Genomic DNA, 20738 nt, shown 5'->3' on the forward strand with positions numbered 1-20738 from the left:
TCAAGTGTTGTGGCCAGTGCTAGATTGCATACTGAAGCCAGGTTTTCTTACGACAGATATTCCTGCTATGTTCTCAACACAATAAATGAAGCCAAAAGCATAGGAAGACAGGTTTATTTTTTGGGGTTTTTTAAACAAGTATGAGTCCTGTGGTCAGCGAGCTGTAGGTATCACTGCTGTAATGCTACCCATGATACAAATCTCTTGACAGCAGTATAATAAACAGAAGAAAGAGGCAAGCAAGGGCACAGGAAGGAAAGTACAAGCAGAACATTAGCCATTATGTTATATGGCTTATGGATTATGTGCTACCGGTGTCCTTAGGATGCTTTGTACTACATCCAGCAATCTATAAGACTTGATTTATGACTCTCCAAGAGACATCTGTTCTTGTGAACAGTTCTAAAAACAGAACTGCAGATTCTTTGAATGCTGCAAAATTAATGAATAGTTTATTTTACAGGTACTGGGTAATTTGAGATCAGTTAAGGAGATACATGAGTAATTTTTTAGATCCACAGGATTTTAGATATAATAAAAACGTGATTACACAATTAGTTTTAATAAAATCCATTTATGCATTTGAATTAAAAATGTTCACATGCATCGCAAATCCGATAAAGTGAAATAATTAAAATCAGTAACTAGTGATGGGCAATTAGAGGCCCCTAAAGTAGTGATCTTGACCACAGAAATGTGCTTTTTGTGGTTGTCTTGTTAGCGTTTCTGATGTCATAGCAGGACTGTATTCACGGCTATCAGGTTAGTCCCTGATTGGATGGTGATTTCTTCTAACCTGCTTGACTAGCTAGCCATCGGTTAATCTACTGTTTCGGCTACTTTTGTGTTTGCATCTTATTATGTGAATTTATACTTCTCAGTAAAGAAAACTTACAGTCAGTACCAAGGGGCATTTGTGAGGCTCCCTGTAGTCCATTCCTGACCCATTATCATGCACAAGTTCACATAACAATTGATCACTATGCAACTTTATTTGAATATTTTAGCCAGTGTTTCTTTCAACATGTACATATAAGTATTGATCATTATACATCTTTATTCAATAGTTTTAAAATATACGTCTACTTTTGTAACCTGGCTGAGAAAAAAACTTGTTTCAAACAAATTTTTTAACAAAAACAAACAAAAATGATTTGTACAAAAGGAGGTAAGTCCAAGTCTAGTGCAGACCTGAAACCATTGTTTTACTACATTATCATGTATACAAGAAACTTGAAAAAAAAAAGTAAATATAGTGCTCAAATATGAAAGTAGTACAGCCAGAAACGATCACACTCACGCAGTTTTATATATATAGCAAATTTTCTGTCCATGAAAGGTAAAAATCAGAAATTGAAACCAAAGACAAACAGATACTTTTACATATATGCTGCTTACATTAGTGGCGGAGGTGCATGTAGCAGTAATTAATCTCATAAATTCCAAATGGTGTATGAAGAAACCTTTCACATTTCCTTGCGCATCACTTTAATCAGGAAATACAACTTTTATTTCGTAGTATATTCAGCCTAATTTAGTAGAGAACATATGGTGGAGATTCCACTTTTGACTCTATTCAATGTACTGAACAATTTTTCATATAATTTTTCCATATCATACAGCGCTTTACAGAAAATATCATCAATGCCTGTGGAGCTTACAATCAATATTTCCTACCACAAAGACACACACTAGAGTTAATATGATTGGGTCAATTACTGGAAACCGGAGCACCCAGAGGAAACCCACACAAACACAGGTAGATCATACAAGCTCCACCAGATAGGACCCTGTTTGGAATTGAACCCATGAACACAGCATTGAGTATCAGCAATGCTAACTACTGTGCTAATGTGCTGCCCTTCAAAGTCCCCAATGTTGTAAGCAGTGGTGTAACAATAGGAGGTGCAGCGTAGAAGTCATAACTAGCGAGCTTTGAGCCCCGGTACAGGAAAGTGGGGAGAAAGGATTCGGGGCCCCTGACCCTCTGCATCTGTCATGCAGCGGGCCCAATTATCTCCATGAGTACCGATGCAAGGCACCTGCCACACCAATGGTAGTTCCGCCACTGTGCAGCGGATACGAGCCTGGGAGGGGCAACCTCACCCTCTCAAAAGAGCAGAAAAAAAACCTGGCCAGAGCATGTGCCAGGTCGTGCATGCTCAGAAGAGGCCCCCCACTCTGCTTTACTAACAGCAGGGAGGAGGGCCTGGGAGGCGAGAACGGCATCACCAGGACCCCACCCAAATTTTGTACATTATTAAACTAAAATGGAAATGGTGCTATGATGGCACAGCCGTCTAGAAGGCACAACCCTATAAAGTCGGGAACACAGCGTTCTATCCAGACACCTATGAAAGAGCTTTTATTTGACAAGGTAACTAGCCTTTTAATTAGCAACTCTTATACATTGCTATTTTTGGGGGATAGTGTTTGTGGCAGAAGAAATATCAAACCAAGTTTTGTTGCGCCATCCCTTTCTATGAGACACACCCTTTATTTATCTAATGGTACAAGGAAAATCCGTTTAAGATTTTCCACCCAAAGCAGATTACATAGCTTTACTCCAGCATACATTATACAAACATTTTCTCATTTTTACATACATCAATATACCATACTTGCCAACTCTCCCGAAATATCCGGGAGACTCCCGCATTTTGCGAGAGTCTCCCGGGCGAGTGTGGCAATCCCCCGCATCTGGATAATTCTGCCCACTTCCTAGTGAAGTGGGCAGAATTAAGTCCCAAACGCCGCAATTCCCGGTGAATCGCGGCATTTGGCCCCGCCCCCGCTGTCAAATGACGCATTTTGCGTCATCATGTCATGGGGGCGGGTCCAAAATGACGCCATTTGGTGCCCTGCCCCCCCCCCCCGTTACGCCCACCTCCTCTGCAGGCTCCCGGATTTCACCAACAGAAAGTTGGTAAGTATGCAATATACTGTAGTGGGAGATGTGCTCTACATGGACATACAATGACAGCCCAGTATAGGAGTACATTGCTGTTGTAGAAAGGTTATTTTAAGGACTTCCGGAAACATTAGCTATCCGTATACTATCGTATCCGTTATTTGCAGGTCCTAACAGGGTTGCAACAACAAGATAGGCATGTGAAAAAAATAAATAATAATCACAGGATCTCTGCGAAGTATAAATATACCACTAAACCATCCTTTTCTGGAATAAGCCTACACTAGAACATCATGAGAGTAGCAACCAGACACCCTATATAAACCTTCTTTCTAGTGCGTCTGCGGAAAAAGAGCTAGGTCTTGGAGAAATATGCTTTAGACATCACATCCAAAACCTTAAGAAGAAATAAACCGTTACCCAAGCATAACGCAGTTATTCTAGTTCAATGTATAGTAGGTGTGAAGTAATAAAACACTTGTCCAACTGATGTGCCTAAAAGTGAACCTGTAAAATATAAAATATTTAAGTAACTGAAGTAAAAAAACAAAATGCAATGCACTTATTGGAGTATATATTCCAGTAGAAAGATGTCAGCAACACTATGCTTAATGCTTACACTCAAAGTAAACTTTTCCTCCCTGCTTGAAATGATACATTGGCCTTTCCATGCACAGTCTGGTGGGTACAGCTGTAGTCTGCCCAAAACACTAGAGCAATTCAGCACTAGCTGAACGTTGTCGGAGTGCCCTCCACAAGCAGACCCATTGCCACGCTCTGCACACTACCTTCTTTTAATAAACCTACATTAAAAAGGAGCTCGCTGCACAGAGCCGATCCATTAGTCACATTCCGAAATTCTTGTATGAATGGTGAACTTGTTTTAACCCCCTTTATGTCCCCTATAGTATAAATAAGTTAAACGACAACTAAACTCCAACACATAGGTTTTTATAAATGAAGTATGATTTTCCACAGGAAATTTGCTAAAGAGTAAACCATGATGGAGTATCCCCCCTCCATCCTGTACAAACAGCTATATACAAAAATTAAGAAAGGGCTGATAAGACGAAAAGCTCAAATAGCAATAAATAGTATGTTAATGAGTTCTTTTAAAAAAAAATCTGAGATGACTGGTCACTTCCATGTGTGTGAACAAAGAGCATTTCTGTTAACTGCCAGCCTGAAACGTAGGCTTCTGCACTGCCCCAAAACAGCGCAAGAAAAAGACTGCAAATAAACGTTCAAACAGGACAGCTGTCAAAGATAGGAGACAGATGTGGGTTAGACAGCTTTAGTCTTGTATAGTTTTCTTTAGCTCTAGGCTATCATTATAGGTAAATATTATTAGTGGTCTTACCATGGACACCAGTTTTTTAAGCCATTTTCATATACATATCTACCATTGTTTGGTACAGATACAACCAATTGCTGTTTAATTTTGCAACTTTCATCCATGTTGTTACAGTTACATATATGTGATGACTTTATTCCTGTAGGTCTTTTCTGGTCTCTCCATGAGCAGGCTCAGCAACTCCAAATGTTTGTTTATTAGCTCTAAGATCAGCCTATGCAACTAAAGGGTGATGTAAACTAGCAAGTTACCCTTCATACCTTTAAACTTTTACTATAAAAAGGTAGATGCATTTTTTTTTTATAGTTTTCAAGAAAACATCTATTAATTATACTAGGTCATGATGGTCTGCTGCACCTCTCCATACACAGTTTGCAGAACAAAAACACCAAAATTGATTATAGTACAGAAAAAAAAAAAACTTATTTAATCATAATTCCATGACTACAATTTTGACATTTATATAAAATCCATACTCTGGAAAGACGCACTGTAACGAAATACTAATTAATAAAGCACTTTATTCTAATTGCTGTTGATGTGTACTTTGAGATTCTGTGTCCAAGTGGAACATCCTGGTGAATAAAGTTAGTGAAAAGGATCAATGGGTATAAATTTGAATGGGAACAATAAGATAAAAAAAATAGAACAGACGAATAAAAATAGATGTTATTAGAAAGATATTGCAAAATAGAAGCGGTCTATCAAACAAATACATAAATTATAGAAATATATGTAATCAACAAATTAATAATTTGCAATAATGAATGCAAGATGTGAATGAATTATAAGGAATAAAACTTATTTGAGAAACAAAAAGTATTCACATATTACCAGCATCTTCAAATCATATGCTAGTTAGAAATTCTGTATTCATTCAGAATTCTGCTCCAGACATCAGGCAAGTCGCGTGGATTGACAGGGTGGAAAGTACCACCTACTGGTTGAAAAGCGAGTTTGTGCTGGGAAGCTAGTATTACGTTGAGTATGAGGTTTTTTTTGTATTTTGCAAGCCAAGGATTCATGGATTTATTAGAGATGAAGAGCCTGGATCTAGGTGAGAAATAAAGAGGGTGACTGAGGGATGCTTTGGGGTGTTTTTATTTAAAATAAAATCATTTATATACTTATATATATACTTGTGTGTCTGTGTGTTATACCCCATACTGCCTGAAAAACCCGGGTTTTTGCCTGGGCAGACCCAGACGACCTGGGTTTAGACGCAGTATGAATCGTGCTAGTGAAAAATCCCGGGTCTGAAAACACGGGATTTAGACCCGGGACCTTTGGTGGGGTAATTCCTGAGTCGGCCCTAGTTAACCTGCAGTATGAATGGTGAGACCCGGATTTTTCAACCCAGGTCTCACATAAAGCAGCTGATTGAGGTGTCTGGGATGCTGCCCCTGAGAAAAACTCTCCTCCTGTGCATATACAGACGCAGAGTATACTCCGTCTGTGCAAGTAATTGCTCCTTTCTCCTCCTGAAATGACACAGTGCAGCTGCATCAAGCTCTCATTTGCTGTATAAAACAGCAAATAAACACAATAAAACAGGAACTCTGGGTATCTCAATAGTGACTCGTCGGCCATGATTAAAGCAACAGTCACCACCCACTTTGAACTCCTCTTTGTGTGCAAAAAAACTATTCCCCTTTAAATGACCTCAGTATTTTTCAGCCAATTAAAGCTCCTCTTGTGATGACTCACACTTATTGCCAGGGCAGACCCATGTTCAGTATGAATGGGGTCGACCCGGGAGATTCCCGGGTCCAAGGCCAGTGTGAACGGGGTCTCTGAGCTAGGACACAATCTGCCTCGATAAAAACTTGGCTTGAAAAACCCAGGAAATTGCAGGGGCGGCAGTATGAAAGCGGTATTATTTGCATTGTATTCTTGGTGCACTACAGGTCCTAGCTGGCCCTGGGTGTCAGGGCATGGTGGCACTTGTGGTTCCTGAAGTGCCAGCACGCCCTGGCAACCATGGGCATGCTGTTGCTTTTAGTACTACAAGTGCCTGCATGCCCAAAAACTTAATGGTAGCCTGGGTATGCTGGGACCTGTAGTGCTCCAGGGACAAAATGTATTTACACTTTTAATTTATCATTATTACCCCACACCCACTGCCCCATGAAGATGGGAAGAAACCTAGTGCTGGAGCTGGTTAAACCTAGGGAGGTTCAGTATTTTTTGTTTTTTTTCATACCCGATCTGCCTAGGGAATCCAGCCCTGTGATTACTAGCCTGGGGCTGGTTTGGCTTTATGGCAGGAGGACCCTATGCTGCGAGTTTCCCTGCTATAGTACCATCAGCCCAAGCTGGCAAAGCCTAGTACTGGCAATGGTAAAATCAGAGGGACCCCATGCCCCTCCCCCCCCCCCCGTGATATTGCTAGTACTAGACAAGCTGTTTGGGAGGGGGGCACGCAACTTTTTGCGTTTATTTGTGTCGACATTTTGAATGTCGACTTTATAACCCTGTCCACATTTTATATGTCGACAATTTAATTGTGTAGATATTTACCTGTGGACATTACATATCCAACCAGTGACGCTTACAATGGAATCTACTAAAGTGCGACTTTGATCAGAAGTTAAAATTGACCAACGCCGTCATAAATAAATTGATGATTACCAGAACTCTCCAAATTTCTAAAAATCTATTTATTTTCAAATCAGGTGATTTTGGGGGGTCTTCTCTGCTTTTTTCATTCACTTGAATGGGCAATGATTTTTAATTTGGGCACAGAAAGTCCATTTAAATGCACTGCCCACTGAAATAAATGGGAAAATCTCAACCAATCACAAGGAAAGTTTACATGCTGGCCAATTTGATTGACTAAGTTGTACTGAGCTCTAGCCCCATTAATAACAATGGCATTAGCTGCAAATCATTTAAATATTTTTGCTGAACTGTTCCAGCAAGTCTAGGCTGACAGGTTATGCTGTCACTTGTAGTTCCACATTAGTATTTCATTATTATTATTTTTGTTTTTGTTAAAATGATATATTTAATGTAGAATTTACCACTTACTTCAACCAGTAATGCAACATTCAGTGGGCTCTCTGCTACCATTTAAATTCATTGTTAATTAAAATGAAAGGGAAATTTTATTGTCTAAAGAACGGAGATATCAATCTCAATTGAACGGTCTTTTTCTGGAAACTTTTATATTTATTATGCAAATCCCTGTTTTGTAGATACCTCTGTTTTTATCCTTTAATACAGAAATCAATAAGGTCTGTGATTGTGAGATATATGGCAATTTCTTTTTAAAAAAAAATTATTGAAAATTTGCCTTTAATTGATAAGGTAAGTTGTAAATGAAGTTATGTAAACCACAAAAAAAAAAAATAGGAGATCAAAACAGACCCTTAGTAGAGTTCCCTTTGTGAGATACTGACGAAATAAAATCCTTTATGTGACATGCATAAAATAAAAAATAAAAAAAAATCGGGCAGAAAAGTCAACAATAGAATAAGACGAGGTCAGCCACATCATGTGCACTTACTAACACAAAAGCAAACTTGGTAGGCTAGAAATAGTATTCATCACTGCTGGCATCAAGTGTCCCTTTAAAGGCAGATTGACAAGTTACTGAGCAATGATTCAACACAGCATAGCCTTGTCCTAGTTATATACAGCATGACAGTGATGTTAGGAGGAATTCCTGCCAGAAGGTGCAACTTTACACCTTGGCAAAAGCATGCCACACTGCAATTGTAGACAAACATAAGTAAGGTAGATGTGTGTGCATATATCCATGCCGGCATCATCCGTCTGTTTTTACTTGCCACCCAGCTCTTAGAGTCCGAAGGAGTCATATTTCAATAGGACAAAACAATTTCTATCATATTGGAATAAGCCCTGTGTGAGCACTGCAGGCAGCAGAGTGTGTTGGACCACAGACCACCAGTCTGACCAGTGCAGGGAGAGGTTCACCTGCCAGGCATGAAAAAATTAATTTAAAAAAACAAAATATATACGTGTACACCAGCCAGCAAGGGGGCAATAACCTCCAGTGTCTTTATAAATAATAAGCGTTGGCAATAACCGCCTACATTTTTTTCTTTATTATTATTATTGCGAACTATTACACTGCCCCCACTCGACTATTTCTTAATGCCACCTGGCTGACAAAATTTTCTGGGGAAAACCATACTGGGAAAATTCTCGGGAGGCTCCAGAGTTTCGAAGAGTCCTCCCGGACTCCCAGGAGGGTAGGCAATCTCCCAGATCCTTGTGGAGGGGGGCTTGGTGGTGATGTCACCATAGCCCCGCCCCCTACTATAAAATGCCGAAAGTCACGGCATTGACCAGTGGGGGGGGTGGGGCTTAATGGCGCAATTACATCATTAAGCCCTGCCCCCCTTAGGCAATGCCATGAATTTTGGCATTTTATAGTAGGGGACAGGGCTATGTTTATGTGACAATGTCACCACGCCACCCCGTACACCTGTCACACGACCTGTCCTCTGGGATCACCCGGAGGACAGGTCAAAAAAGTAGGCAAGTGTGGGGATAACACTGCATACAAACATTCAAAGGGCTTTTAGCATGTGATAAGAGTGAGTGACGAGACTTATTGTATGCTAATGAAAGGAAGACTTCTAGAAAACTATATATACACACACACACACACACACACACACACACACACACACACACACACACACACACAGTGAAGTAAATAAACAGTAATGAGTATCCCACAAAGCTACTTCCCTAAAGCATATACAATGATTTGCATCCTATGCTAAAGAGATGTGCAGGGTCTTTTCCTCACTATGGATGGCATATTCTCTGTGTGCAAACTGTACCACATTTCCATTTCTTTATTAGAAAATGCTACTAAGGATTGGGGCATAACGACATGGGCATACAAATACAATGCTAAGCAGACATGTACGAGTATATAAAAGGATAGCTGAACACATGGCCCAGAGCCATCACACAACTGTACAGTAAAGTCTACATTTTATTTGGGTTTGAACTGAATGAAATGGGGACTTGCAACTTCTGTTCAGTTTTTTTTTCTCTATTCTGCTGACAACACAAAGGTAAAAGAGCAGAAGTCAGCATTCTCATTCATATACAAGAATCACTGGGTCGTTCATTTCACAACGATCACATTTTTTTTTTTTACGCTTACTATTTTCTAGTCTGAAACAAATATGCATATAATCCCTTTACAAAGTCAGAACAATGAAGACTAATCTTCCCTATTCATTCAAACTTTGATCTGGGCAGTTAGTTTAAATCTAGATGGACTCTCCAGTCATATACCGGACTACAAGAAAAATAAATTATGGCATACATGCAATTAGAGTGTTAATACATTTAGGAAATCCACCTGTCATTTACTGATTTTAATCATCGACATATTTTGCTGCCCCACCCCATTATCTGATCATGTTACCACAAATATACTCTCTAGATGTTATTTATGACAAATTAATTGTATAAATTAAAGCAAAATTACAGTGAAATATTATTTTAATTTAATGTAGAAAACATCCATCTGTGTGCAAAGAAATGAAATATTGAGCTTGGCACTAATGCCAAGACGCAGGATCGGCTGTTTGTGGCTATCTTTCGGATCATACCCACTGGTGTCTTCTCCAAGTCTGGCATTATAAACTGTTGTTGCTAATGTCACCATACCTGGTAGTGTTCTAATTGCACTTCAATGCAGTAGCACTTTTCAAGATGCTAATTGTCCCGTTTACTTTTTTGTAATTGCATTAGAAAGCCTACACTGAGCTTTTAAATGCTAATAAAAATTGTAGGAAAAATGCATATAAAATGTTTTAACTCAAAGTGATAGTGATATATTTTTTTCTTGCTTTTTTTAAAAAAAATGTTTAAGCATTTGGTTCCCAAATCAAGTCCACTGTGCCCTTCAACATTTCAGATTTTTGAGGAAAACAATAGCCTATAAAAACAGTGGTCCTGATTCCCCAAGGCACGTATCTGCTGATTTTGAGCGTATCGTACACAAAATCACATTGCACATGCCCAGAACCGGCAGAAACGTCTAATGATGCAGTTGTGTCCCATGCGCATGCGAGCGCAAAGGACACTTACTGCAGCCTACAATTTCGGCGAGAGAACTGAGCGGGGAAGAGGCATTTTGCCATAGTGAATTTGTAGTAGGGGTGTGTCAAACACAAGAACACACAGCCACGTCTGATTTGGGCATCTCAAAGTTACTTGTTTTTCTCCCGTATCTCTTGCTCCAGCTAAGGGGCGAGTCTAAGTTCTGATCAGTAGTGATGACAGCCTCGTATGCATGCTGTAACATGTGTTTGCTATCACAAGCAACTGTAGAAATGTATTTTATGCCAGGTAGACATTAACAACATTCTAATAAATGTATTTTCATGGAGGAAGAAAAGAACACTTATTTTACTGTCAAGTCAACTAACATTAATGTTTTTATTATCATCACCATCATCATCATCAGGTGACAATAATGCAAGTTTTTTTGTATTTTCCCTGTGCATTATTTTGTGAATTTATAACTCACATATGTATTGTCCGCATCCGGTGTAGTAGAGGCGAACAGAGTCAACCTGCCCCCGACTTCAAAAGCACAGGCATCCTGAGATCCGTGCCTTGCTAAATCCAGGTGGCTGCAAAGACTAAATATGTGCGTATAATACTGAACGCGGGTTGTGTCTTGATGAATCAGGCCCAGTGTGTTAACATTAATCAATTAATTGCGTCCCCTGGCTCGATGGGAGATGAGTGATCACTCGCTTATTCCATTCTCATCTCAGTGATATATTTTGGGATTTCTGTACATTTAAAAATAAATAAATAATTCAGGCCAGAAAAGATTCTCAGGCGACTAATTGCACAAGTGGCACATCCTTTTTTAGGTGATTATTTTCTTGAGATTTCATCGCTGAGGCTAAAAATCACCAGTGTAGTTCAGGTGAGGACATGACGGCTCAATTTTCTATCAGACAAAAGACGTCAAAGGATAATAACTGTGCCTGAGAAGGGCTAGTTTAAGAGGAAATATGAAGAGTCCAATACTGCATAATGACTGTGCAATATACTGGATAGGTCACAACTGATAATAAAAGGAATTCCCCATAACAGTTTGCACAAGTAGTCACCATTAGTTAACCTTTGAGAGTATAGCTGAACATGAAATCATTAAACACCAAGAAAGAAAAAAACAATACTCACATTGTGCAAGCATCATTATATGGGAATAAAGAGACCTTCTATTATCCCACAAATATGGGGTAATTTATTGCTGTGCTGGAAAGCAGTTGACTTGTCGAATTTACCCAGCTCATTAAATAAGAGGGTGTACCGACTTCAAAACCAATTATTCCCAAATAATTATAAAAAAGTATAAATCCTTATTATCATTTCTATAAACCAGCAATATCTAGTTTGGACCTTAATGTCAGTAAAACGAATACATTAAACATAAAATGCTGAGTAAAAACATTATTGGCTGGAAGTGCTCATTGCACTCCAATTGCCCGCAGTAACAGGCTCATAGCTGTTTTGGAATCTTGCAGGAGGGATCAGGTTACCAAGAGTGGGCTGAGAGGGAGACAGAAGAGCAGGCTAAAGACCTACAAGGCAGGAGAAATAGTTTTTAGTGGGTGTTTAGGGAGTACAATAAAATGCCCCAGCTCTACACCCTTAGCATCCAGCTACATAATGGCACCAGATATAGCTTCACTGCATTTGAAGCTACTGAACCTGAGCTCTGATCTGTATTCTGGCCAACACTGACCTGCTAGAGAGGAAGGAGGTAGCATTATCTGCATATTCTGTGAACACTGGCAATCTTGATAAAACTATAATGGCACAAATAAACCATGTTACCATAAATAGATTGTAAGCTTGCGAGCAGGGCCTTCTCACCTCTGTCTGTTTTATCCAGTTTGTTTATTAGTTTACTATGTTTGTACCCAATTGTAAAAGCGCTACGGAATATGTTGGCGCTATATAAATAAATGATGATGAATTAAAAGTTCTCAATATTATTGAAAAACAAATAGCAGGAAGAAAAACAACTCTTAATATTCAGAAAATATGTGTACAAATATATAAAAATCTGTAACTCACAATATTGTTATGTTTGTATTTCACATTCACACAGCTGGCTCAAGGTAGAAAACATCCAAGCATTTATTAAAAATAGATTAAATAATGGACAATCTGACCAATCACCAATAAAACCTTATTTGAAACATGTAGAGTAACCGAAGCAGTTAATACATATTACACTATGTCTGAAAGAATCATGGTGTAAATGCATGTGTCTGCAAAACTATGCAAGAAAAAATATATACACAAAACAATTACATCATCAGAGCACATAATATATCTGGTGTCCCCAGGTTAGTTCACTGAATACCTGATCAGAATCTCCGTAAGCCTTCAAAATTAAATTTTTTATCTGAAAACCCATCTCTTTATTAGAGTCTACTCTAATCCCAACTATACTATACTAAAGGACGCTCACTACAGCCCCAATCTCCACTATTAGATACACTCGTTCCTCTTGTTTCAGCTGTGCCCTTTTTCAATTACAATGTAAGCTCTCTCCTAAGCAGGGCTATCCCTACCCTTTGTTTTCATGTCTGCATTTATTTTGTCTACCTTGTGTCCCTGGTTTATGTATGTCCCATCTTCCCCACTATTCGATGCTGTGGAGCACTGTGGTGTTTTACAAATCAACATTAATAACCACCTAAATATTGCGGTTAAAACATCATTCAGCTACTGCCACATAATAACCATATGAAACAAACCCTCCCAAGTACATCCATTCTATAGATGGGTTAGTTTGAAAGTCATTTTGTAAACTGATGAAACAATCAAAATTTCCCCAGTGAGAAAAGACCTCCTGGTCAGGAAAATCTCTCACCATTTACTTACTCTCCTGGGTGTACTGACATCTCAACCCCATCCAGAAACGGTGCTTGGAAGGGTACACAAAAAGTGGAATCTGTAAAACTAATTTTGACTATAATATATACACTTTTAAAACTTTAACACTTTCATGACCAATGCAGTTTGTTTAAGTGTTAATTAATTCACGACACCCCTGACAAAGTTTGTAGACTAAATGCGTAGTTTTTTTAAATATATCATACACACCGGTACACAAATTAAAGTTATTCCCAATTAAACAGGCATAGACAAACTTAAATAACTGCATTGTTCATGAAGTGGAAAATTAGTGTACAGCGCAGAACCATTTATAATCTTACACAACAGATTTCTTTTACTAACTGACAGTATTGGGCCATTTCCTTCCTCCTGACATCTTTCTAGACAAATATTGTAACAGTTTAATTAGGTTTACCATACCCTCTGATCTGCTGCACGGTTTAGATATTTTATGTCAATATACAGTAAGGTTTTCAAGTTAGGTGATACATACACCTGGCACTCGTCCAAGAGAGAAGGGGAAAATCAGAACAAGGCTTTTCACTCTTCAAGTGACTGTTATGCCAATATTAAAAGGTCAAAAGTAAATTTACTACACTAATCATCAGAGAAAGAACATTTTTAGAGACTTTTATCAGCTAGACTCAATATTTTACACCAAGTTCTGAGAAAGTTTGAAACACTTGAAAATTTTAGTACTCAAGTTTGTTATCTACAAAAATGCTTAATAAATGGGAAACAAATCACCTATTTAACAGCAAGATAATCACAATTTTTGTCTACATAATAATAACTATGTAGTATGTTAAATGTCAGACGTTTGTATCTCTGTAAGATAGGACAAAGCTGTATCACATTTGCATTCATATATTTGGGGACCAGCTGTTCAGAAGATAAATAAACCCTTTGATTAGCAGAGATTTAATCCATAAATCATGTTTTGAATTTTGCAAAGGAAACTAGTATTAAACACACAAAAAAGAGCATTGTCCAGGTAAACATTGTTAAAGATGTTAAATGTTCAGAAGGTCTATAGAAGCTTTAAAATACACTAACAGAACTCAACTTAGAAGTAAAATATATTAGATAAACCAATATTAATATATTCATATGAGAATATAAATTCAGACAGTATGTAATGATAAGATTATTTACGGACAATATATGGCTGCATGCAGAGTGGATACAGGCTAGAAAGACAAAGATTGGTTATTCATGGGAAACATTGGTACCTTGACTAAATATGCTATAAAGGAAAGATGATACCAGTGTTTAAAGCAGAGCATACAAAAGTTTCTGAGTTCATGTTACTGAAATGGCCTAATTCCATAATTTAATAGTAATCAAACATAATTTGAGTTAAAAGTAAGTAGATTCTCAGCCAACAGGCCAGGGCTTATGATACAGTACCGTTCTAAGCCAGACTTACAAATTACAATATGAAATAAACTGTTTCTAGCACTGTACAACAAATCCTTTTTAAAGCACAGTGTGATATACAGGTTTTTCCAGCAGATTGCACTTATAGGGCCTCATTTATCAAGGAACAGCAAGAGAACATAATGTGCATTTATAGATCAAACAAAAAAGAGCAACAACACACATACATCAGAGATACACACGTCTGTATTCAACAAGGAGCGGATCTGAAGATACAGCTGTTGATAAATACGGGTTTTGGTCCGCTCTGCTCTAACAGAAGAGACACAGCAAGATACATCCAATACATATGTGGAATATCAAGTCACAAAAGAACAGAAAAAAAATAAGCTATTCAATTATTGTCACCTGTTAATAATATATTCCTTAATGACAAAACATTAAAAAATAAAAAAGGTGTTTTTTTCCCCCATAAAATACATTTATCAGGATGTTATTAAGGTCTACTCTACATAAAATACATTTTTATAGTTGCTCCTGATTTCAAACACATGTTCTAGCATATATACACAGCCGTCATCACTAGTAGTCGGCACTTACACCAGACCTGTACCTAGTTTAAGTGATACAACTGAAAATCACGTACTTTAGAGTTGACCAAAGCTTAAATATGAAACTGCAGTGTGTGCTCGATCTTTACACACCCTTACTGTATATTGACTATGTGCGTACAGCCATTTGCCTGCCCGTTCCGCCTCTGATATCGTATGCTATAGAAAGAGTCCTTTGTGCTCGAAAATTAATTGGACATTGCTGTGTTCACTGGCGTATGCTCAGGGTCTGGACACGCAGAATACGGCACAGTACAGCATTTACATTCTTGATGATTCCGGCCCATATAATGCTTGCTATATATTGTATACAGTATTTGAGGAGTATGTACATCAATCAGCCCAAACATTAAAACCACCTGCTTAATATTGTGTAGGCCCAGCTTGTGCTGCCAAGACAGTTCTGACCCTTCAAGGCATGGACTCCGCAGGAACTCGGAAGGTGACCTGTGCTATCTGGCACCAACACCAGTAGCAAGTTCTGGAAGCTGCAAGGTGGGAACTCAATGGTTCGGATTTGTTTTTCCAGCACATCCCACAGATCCATAACCGGACTGAGATCTAGGGAATTTTGAGGCCAAGTCAACACCTGTAACTCATTGTCATGTTTCTTAATGCATTCCTTAACAATTTTTGCAATGTGGCATTGTACATTATCCTGCTGAAAGAGGCCCCTACCATCAAGGAATACTGCTGCCATGGAAACCCAAGGTTTCCCAGCAAAGCATTGCCAGATCATCACACTACCTCCGCCATCTTGCCTTCTTCACATAGTGCATAATGGTGCCATCTCTTCCCAAAGTAAACGACGCACACACCCGGCCGTCCATACGATGTGAAAATGTGATTTATCAGACTAAGCCGCCTTCTTCCATTGCTCCATGGACCACTACTGGCACTCATGTTCCCATTGTAGACGCTTTCGTTGGTGGACAGGGTCAGCATGGGCACTGTGACTGGTCTGCAGCAAGCGCTGATGCACGGTATTCTGACACTTTTCTATCATAGCAAACATTACCTTTTTTTAGCAATTTGTGCCTCAGTAGCTCTTCTGCGAGCTTGGACCAGACAGGCCATTCTTTGCTTCCCACACACATCAATGAGCCTTGAGCACTCTTGACCCTGTCACCGATTGTCCTTCCTTGGACCACTTTACGTAGGTACTAACCACTGCATACCAGGAACACCCCACAAGACCTGTCGTTTTGGAGATGCTCTGACCCAATCGTCTAGCCTCACAATTTGCCTGTCAAGCTTGCTCAGATCCTGATGCTTGCCCATTTTTTCTGCTTCCAACACATCAACTTCAAGAACTGGCTGTTCACTTGCTGCCTAAAATATCCCACTCCATTGACAGGTGCCGTTGTAAAGAGATAATCAGTGTTATTCACTTCACTTGTCAATGGTTATACTGTTGTGGCTGATCAGTTTACATACATACAATGGTTTTTGGTGAAAGGCAAAACGGATGTCAATGTAAAAAATAACCTGTCCTTGCCCCTGCAGTACCACTCATGAAATACAGGTGAAGCCATTGGAGTAACTGTGTAATTGAATCAAGGACACGGTGAAGATCTTGTTTTTATGATATTTCAACCATAAGGAGAGCTGTCAGTGTAGATAAGCCTGTTGAACATCAGCAATGAATGATTAGAATTCGCTGAAGAGTTATTTAACTCTATGAAAGCACAAGACCACAGGCTAGGGCATGGGAATCAGAGGTGACTTCTAATAATTACATAGGTTTACAGTAGGAGGTTGGTAATTTCTTATAATACACAAGTTTCCCAAATAAACACTTAAGTGATGACATCATAACTCACTAATTATAAGAAAGACAACAGAATTAAGCATTTATATAGATATTTACAGGAGTTAACACATATCTTCATTACTTGTGTATTATATAAAAATAAACAACAATCAAGATTTTCATAACATTAGCACAAAAGAAGAGACCAGTGGCTGGAAACTGATCAAGAAAAAGTCACAGTTGCACACATGAAGCAGTCTTGATCTATTGTACACATTAAAGTAATAACAGCCGGACTACAAACATCACATCTAGTTCCCACCAGTAAACAGAGTAATTATAACCACACATATATTTCATTATATGCAAATTCGTTGTATTGGAAACACATGGTGCATTTTTTAACGTATACAGTTCTTCATAATCTGTCAGGAGCTAAAACGTTTAAAATACGCATTAGCAATATTAATGCTGCTCACAATCCAGGAGCTTCAATGCTGGCTCAGGCTCAGCCATGTGATATATCATTTAAATGAAAAGTTGAATACCAGTTATAGTGCAGTCCGTTAATTCTGCATTGACATAGAGCAGACAAGACAGGTATGGAAGAGCAATATCAGCTTCATTGTATGCAAGTTCATTACTCCACGCAATAATGGTTAGTAAGTGAACACAGACTGGTTGGTTTGTACAGCAACAGGAAAACAAACTATAGTAAGAAAGACAACGAGTGCCAGTTACTTACTTGGGTGAGAGCCTCTAGAGAAGACACAACAAAGAGGTGATGGGTGACAAGTCCAACAATATTTGATTTGTACAACAAATGCCAAGCGAGTAGCCAAAATCTGCAAATAAGTGAGCAGGCAGAGCACAGGACTGGAGTGTGGTGTGAAGTTGGTGCTCAGGGGGGAGGAGTTGAGAGTGTGCAGGGCGGATGCGTGAGAGACACAGAGCCCCTGTACATACATATAACACATACTATGCGTGTAGCTGCATGTCAGAACACATAGGCTGAATACTTTCTATACACTGTTTGTGAGACAGCTTTTCTGCAATGCTGAATGTGTGCAGAATGTTGTAAAGGCATTTGTTCAGGCAGCACTTAACACAGGACAAGAAGTTTCAGTTTTAGGACAGACTTGTGGGTTGTAGGTGAAAAGAGGAGTTTTATATATATACATGCTTAAGTGTGCCACAACTATTCCTCATATATATATATATATATATATATATATATATATATATATTAGCTATATATTGTCGTTTGCTGGTATGGAGCTCTGAGCACCCTAACCATCCATTCCGGCTGCTGGAAAGGGTCTCTGAGTACCTTACCCATCCATTCTACTGTTATACTGTTAGTGCAGGAATAGGGCTCTGAGTACTTTAGCCATTCATTCTCCTTGCCGGAATGGATTTCTAAGTACCTTACCCATGCATTCCGGGTGCTGGAATGGGGGTCTGAGCTACTGAACCATACATTCTGTGCGGAGGAATGTGTCTGTGAGTACCTTAATCACCCAATCCCACTGCTGGAATGGAGGTCTGAATATATTAAGCATCCATTCCGGCTGTCGGAATGGGTTTCTGAGTACATTAAGTATCTATTCCGGGTGCTGGAATGGGGTTCTGAGTACCTTTGCCATCCATTCCAGGTGGCGGAATGAATGTCCGAGTACATTAAGCATCCATTCCGACTGTCGGAATGAATGGCTTAGGAATTCAGATATGCATGGCTAAAGTACTCAGACATCCATTCCGGCAGCTGGAATGGATGCTAAAGTACTCAGACATCCATTCCGGCAGCTGGAATAGATGAATAAAGTACTCAGACATCCATTTTGGATCCCGGAATGGATGGCTAAAGTACTCAGATATACAGTCTGGCAGCCGGAATGGATGCTTAATGTACTCAGCCACCCATTCCGGCCCCCGGAATGGATGGCTAAGGTGCTTAGACATCCAAACCAGCAGCCGGAATGAATAGCTAAAGTACTCAGACATCCATTGCTAAGGTAGTCAGATATTCATTACGGCAGCCGGAATAGATGCTTAATTATTAATAATTAATATTTATTTATAAGGCGCCACAAGGCATCCGCAGCGCCGTACAGAGACAAACAAAATCACAATACAATGGGAGACAGCACAGTACAGTAAACACAGCAACTCAGTACGCTCAATGCACAGCTAAAGAGGGCGGGGAAGGGGGAGGGAGGATCCGCAAACGACGGGGCCTAAGAAGGAGGGCGCGGAAGACAGGGAGACCCCCAGGGGGGAGGAGGGAGCGAGAGTGGAGGTGGGGTGGAGGACCCTCGAGGAGGAGGGCTAAGTAGCTGGAGAGCAGAGTTAGAAGTGGTGGAAACAGGAGGAGAGATGGCCCTGCTCAGAGGAGCGTACAATCTAATGTAATTAATGTACTCAGCCAGACCTAGACCACCAGGAAAATGCACAAAGCCATAGGGCCTGAGTCATTAAGGAGAGCAAAGCATAAATCAGGAGTAACTTTGCACCTGGGCAAAACCATGTTGCATTGGAGGGGGAGGTAAATTTAAAATGTTGGGAGAGATTTATATTTGGCATAGGGCATATCCTAGCGCAACTTTAAATTTCAGTGTAAAAATAATGCTATGAAGTATTTGTGTGGTAGATGAAAAACAGCCAGTATTTAACTTATGTGCAAAATAATAAACAAATTTGCACCTCTTGCATTGTAACATGGATTGTCCTGGAGAAAATTTACTCCTTTTTTTTGCCTTACTTTCCTTAATGACTCAGGCCCTTACTGGCTGTTTTTTCATGTAGCACACAAATACTTGATAGGTTTATTTTCACACTGTAATTTAATGTTGATTTAGGACATGCCCTACCCCAACTATAAACCTGTCCCCACATTTTAAATTTACCTCCCCCTCCAATGCAACATGGTTTTGCCCATGTGCAAAGCTTTTTAATGCTTTGGTCTCCTTAATAACTCAGGCTCATAATGTTTTTTTAAAAATTAGTGTTGCTTAACCCAACGGTACTTTATTATTATAAGTGGTAAATCTTAAATAATGAAAATAAATAATGCAAAAAAAATAAAATCAAACCTCACTTTATATTGCTTTTTATTTCATATGTTCCTTTCCCCTACAGCACCTTTTGCTTTACATATCTGGCTGATTATAATGAGGTATATATTTATATCATTATATAGCAATAGATTATATAATATTGTTCTATTACAGTACTGAACACAGGGGCTGATGTATAAAAGTACTTTAAAAAACTGATGTTTTTACAAGTAAAATGACTTGAGCAGAGCACTGGGTGTCTTTTGCCTGAGGGCACTTAAGACATGGGTGCCCCTATGATGTAACATGGTTATCATTTTAGACAAATACACTGGAAATACTGTGTGCACTACTGTTAGTTGCACACAGCTCTACCTTCATAAGCAGTACACTGTGAAATGGGACATACCTCCCAACTGTCCTTGCATTCAGTCCAAATCCTGGCTAAGTGAGATAGTCTACCAAATTCTGGACTGCCCCAACAGATTCAGGACAGTTGGCAGACTGTCCTGCTGTCTTCTACCTGTTTTTTGTCACTTTCACCACCTGTGGCTGCTGGTGTTGCTGCTTCTCTGGATCCTGGAATGTTGGGGACCCTATTTGGGAAAAAAAATGGGTACATGAAACCTAGAAAAATCCAACCAGCCCTGGCATTAAATCAATAGCACCCACATTTAATAAATAGACCTATTTCCCTACTACCAGACCCAACATTAAATTAACAGTATTCTAATTTAATAAATAA

General features: G+C 39.1%; 1 protein-coding gene across 2 annotated transcripts in view; it reads right to left on the reverse strand.

The window, feature by feature from the left end:
- The window catches only part of TNFAIP8 (TNF alpha induced protein 8), a 138293-nt gene extending 120449 nt beyond the window's left edge, over positions 1 to 17844 (reverse strand). For both annotated transcript variants that reach the window (XM_075179320.1, XM_075179310.1), the window contains exon 1: positions 17683 to 17844. In XM_075179320.1, coding sequence (XP_075035421.1) covers position 17683 — 1 coding nt within the window. In that variant the 5' untranslated portion in view covers positions 17684 to 17844. The remainder of the gene's footprint in view (positions 1 to 17682) is intronic.
- Positions 17845 to 20738: the final 2894 nt, after the last annotated feature.

This window comes from Mixophyes fleayi, chromosome 1, assembly GCF_038048845.1.
Source record: "Mixophyes fleayi isolate aMixFle1 chromosome 1, aMixFle1.hap1, whole genome shotgun sequence".
Lineage (NCBI taxonomy): Eukaryota > Metazoa > Chordata > Amphibia > Anura > Limnodynastidae > Mixophyes > Mixophyes fleayi.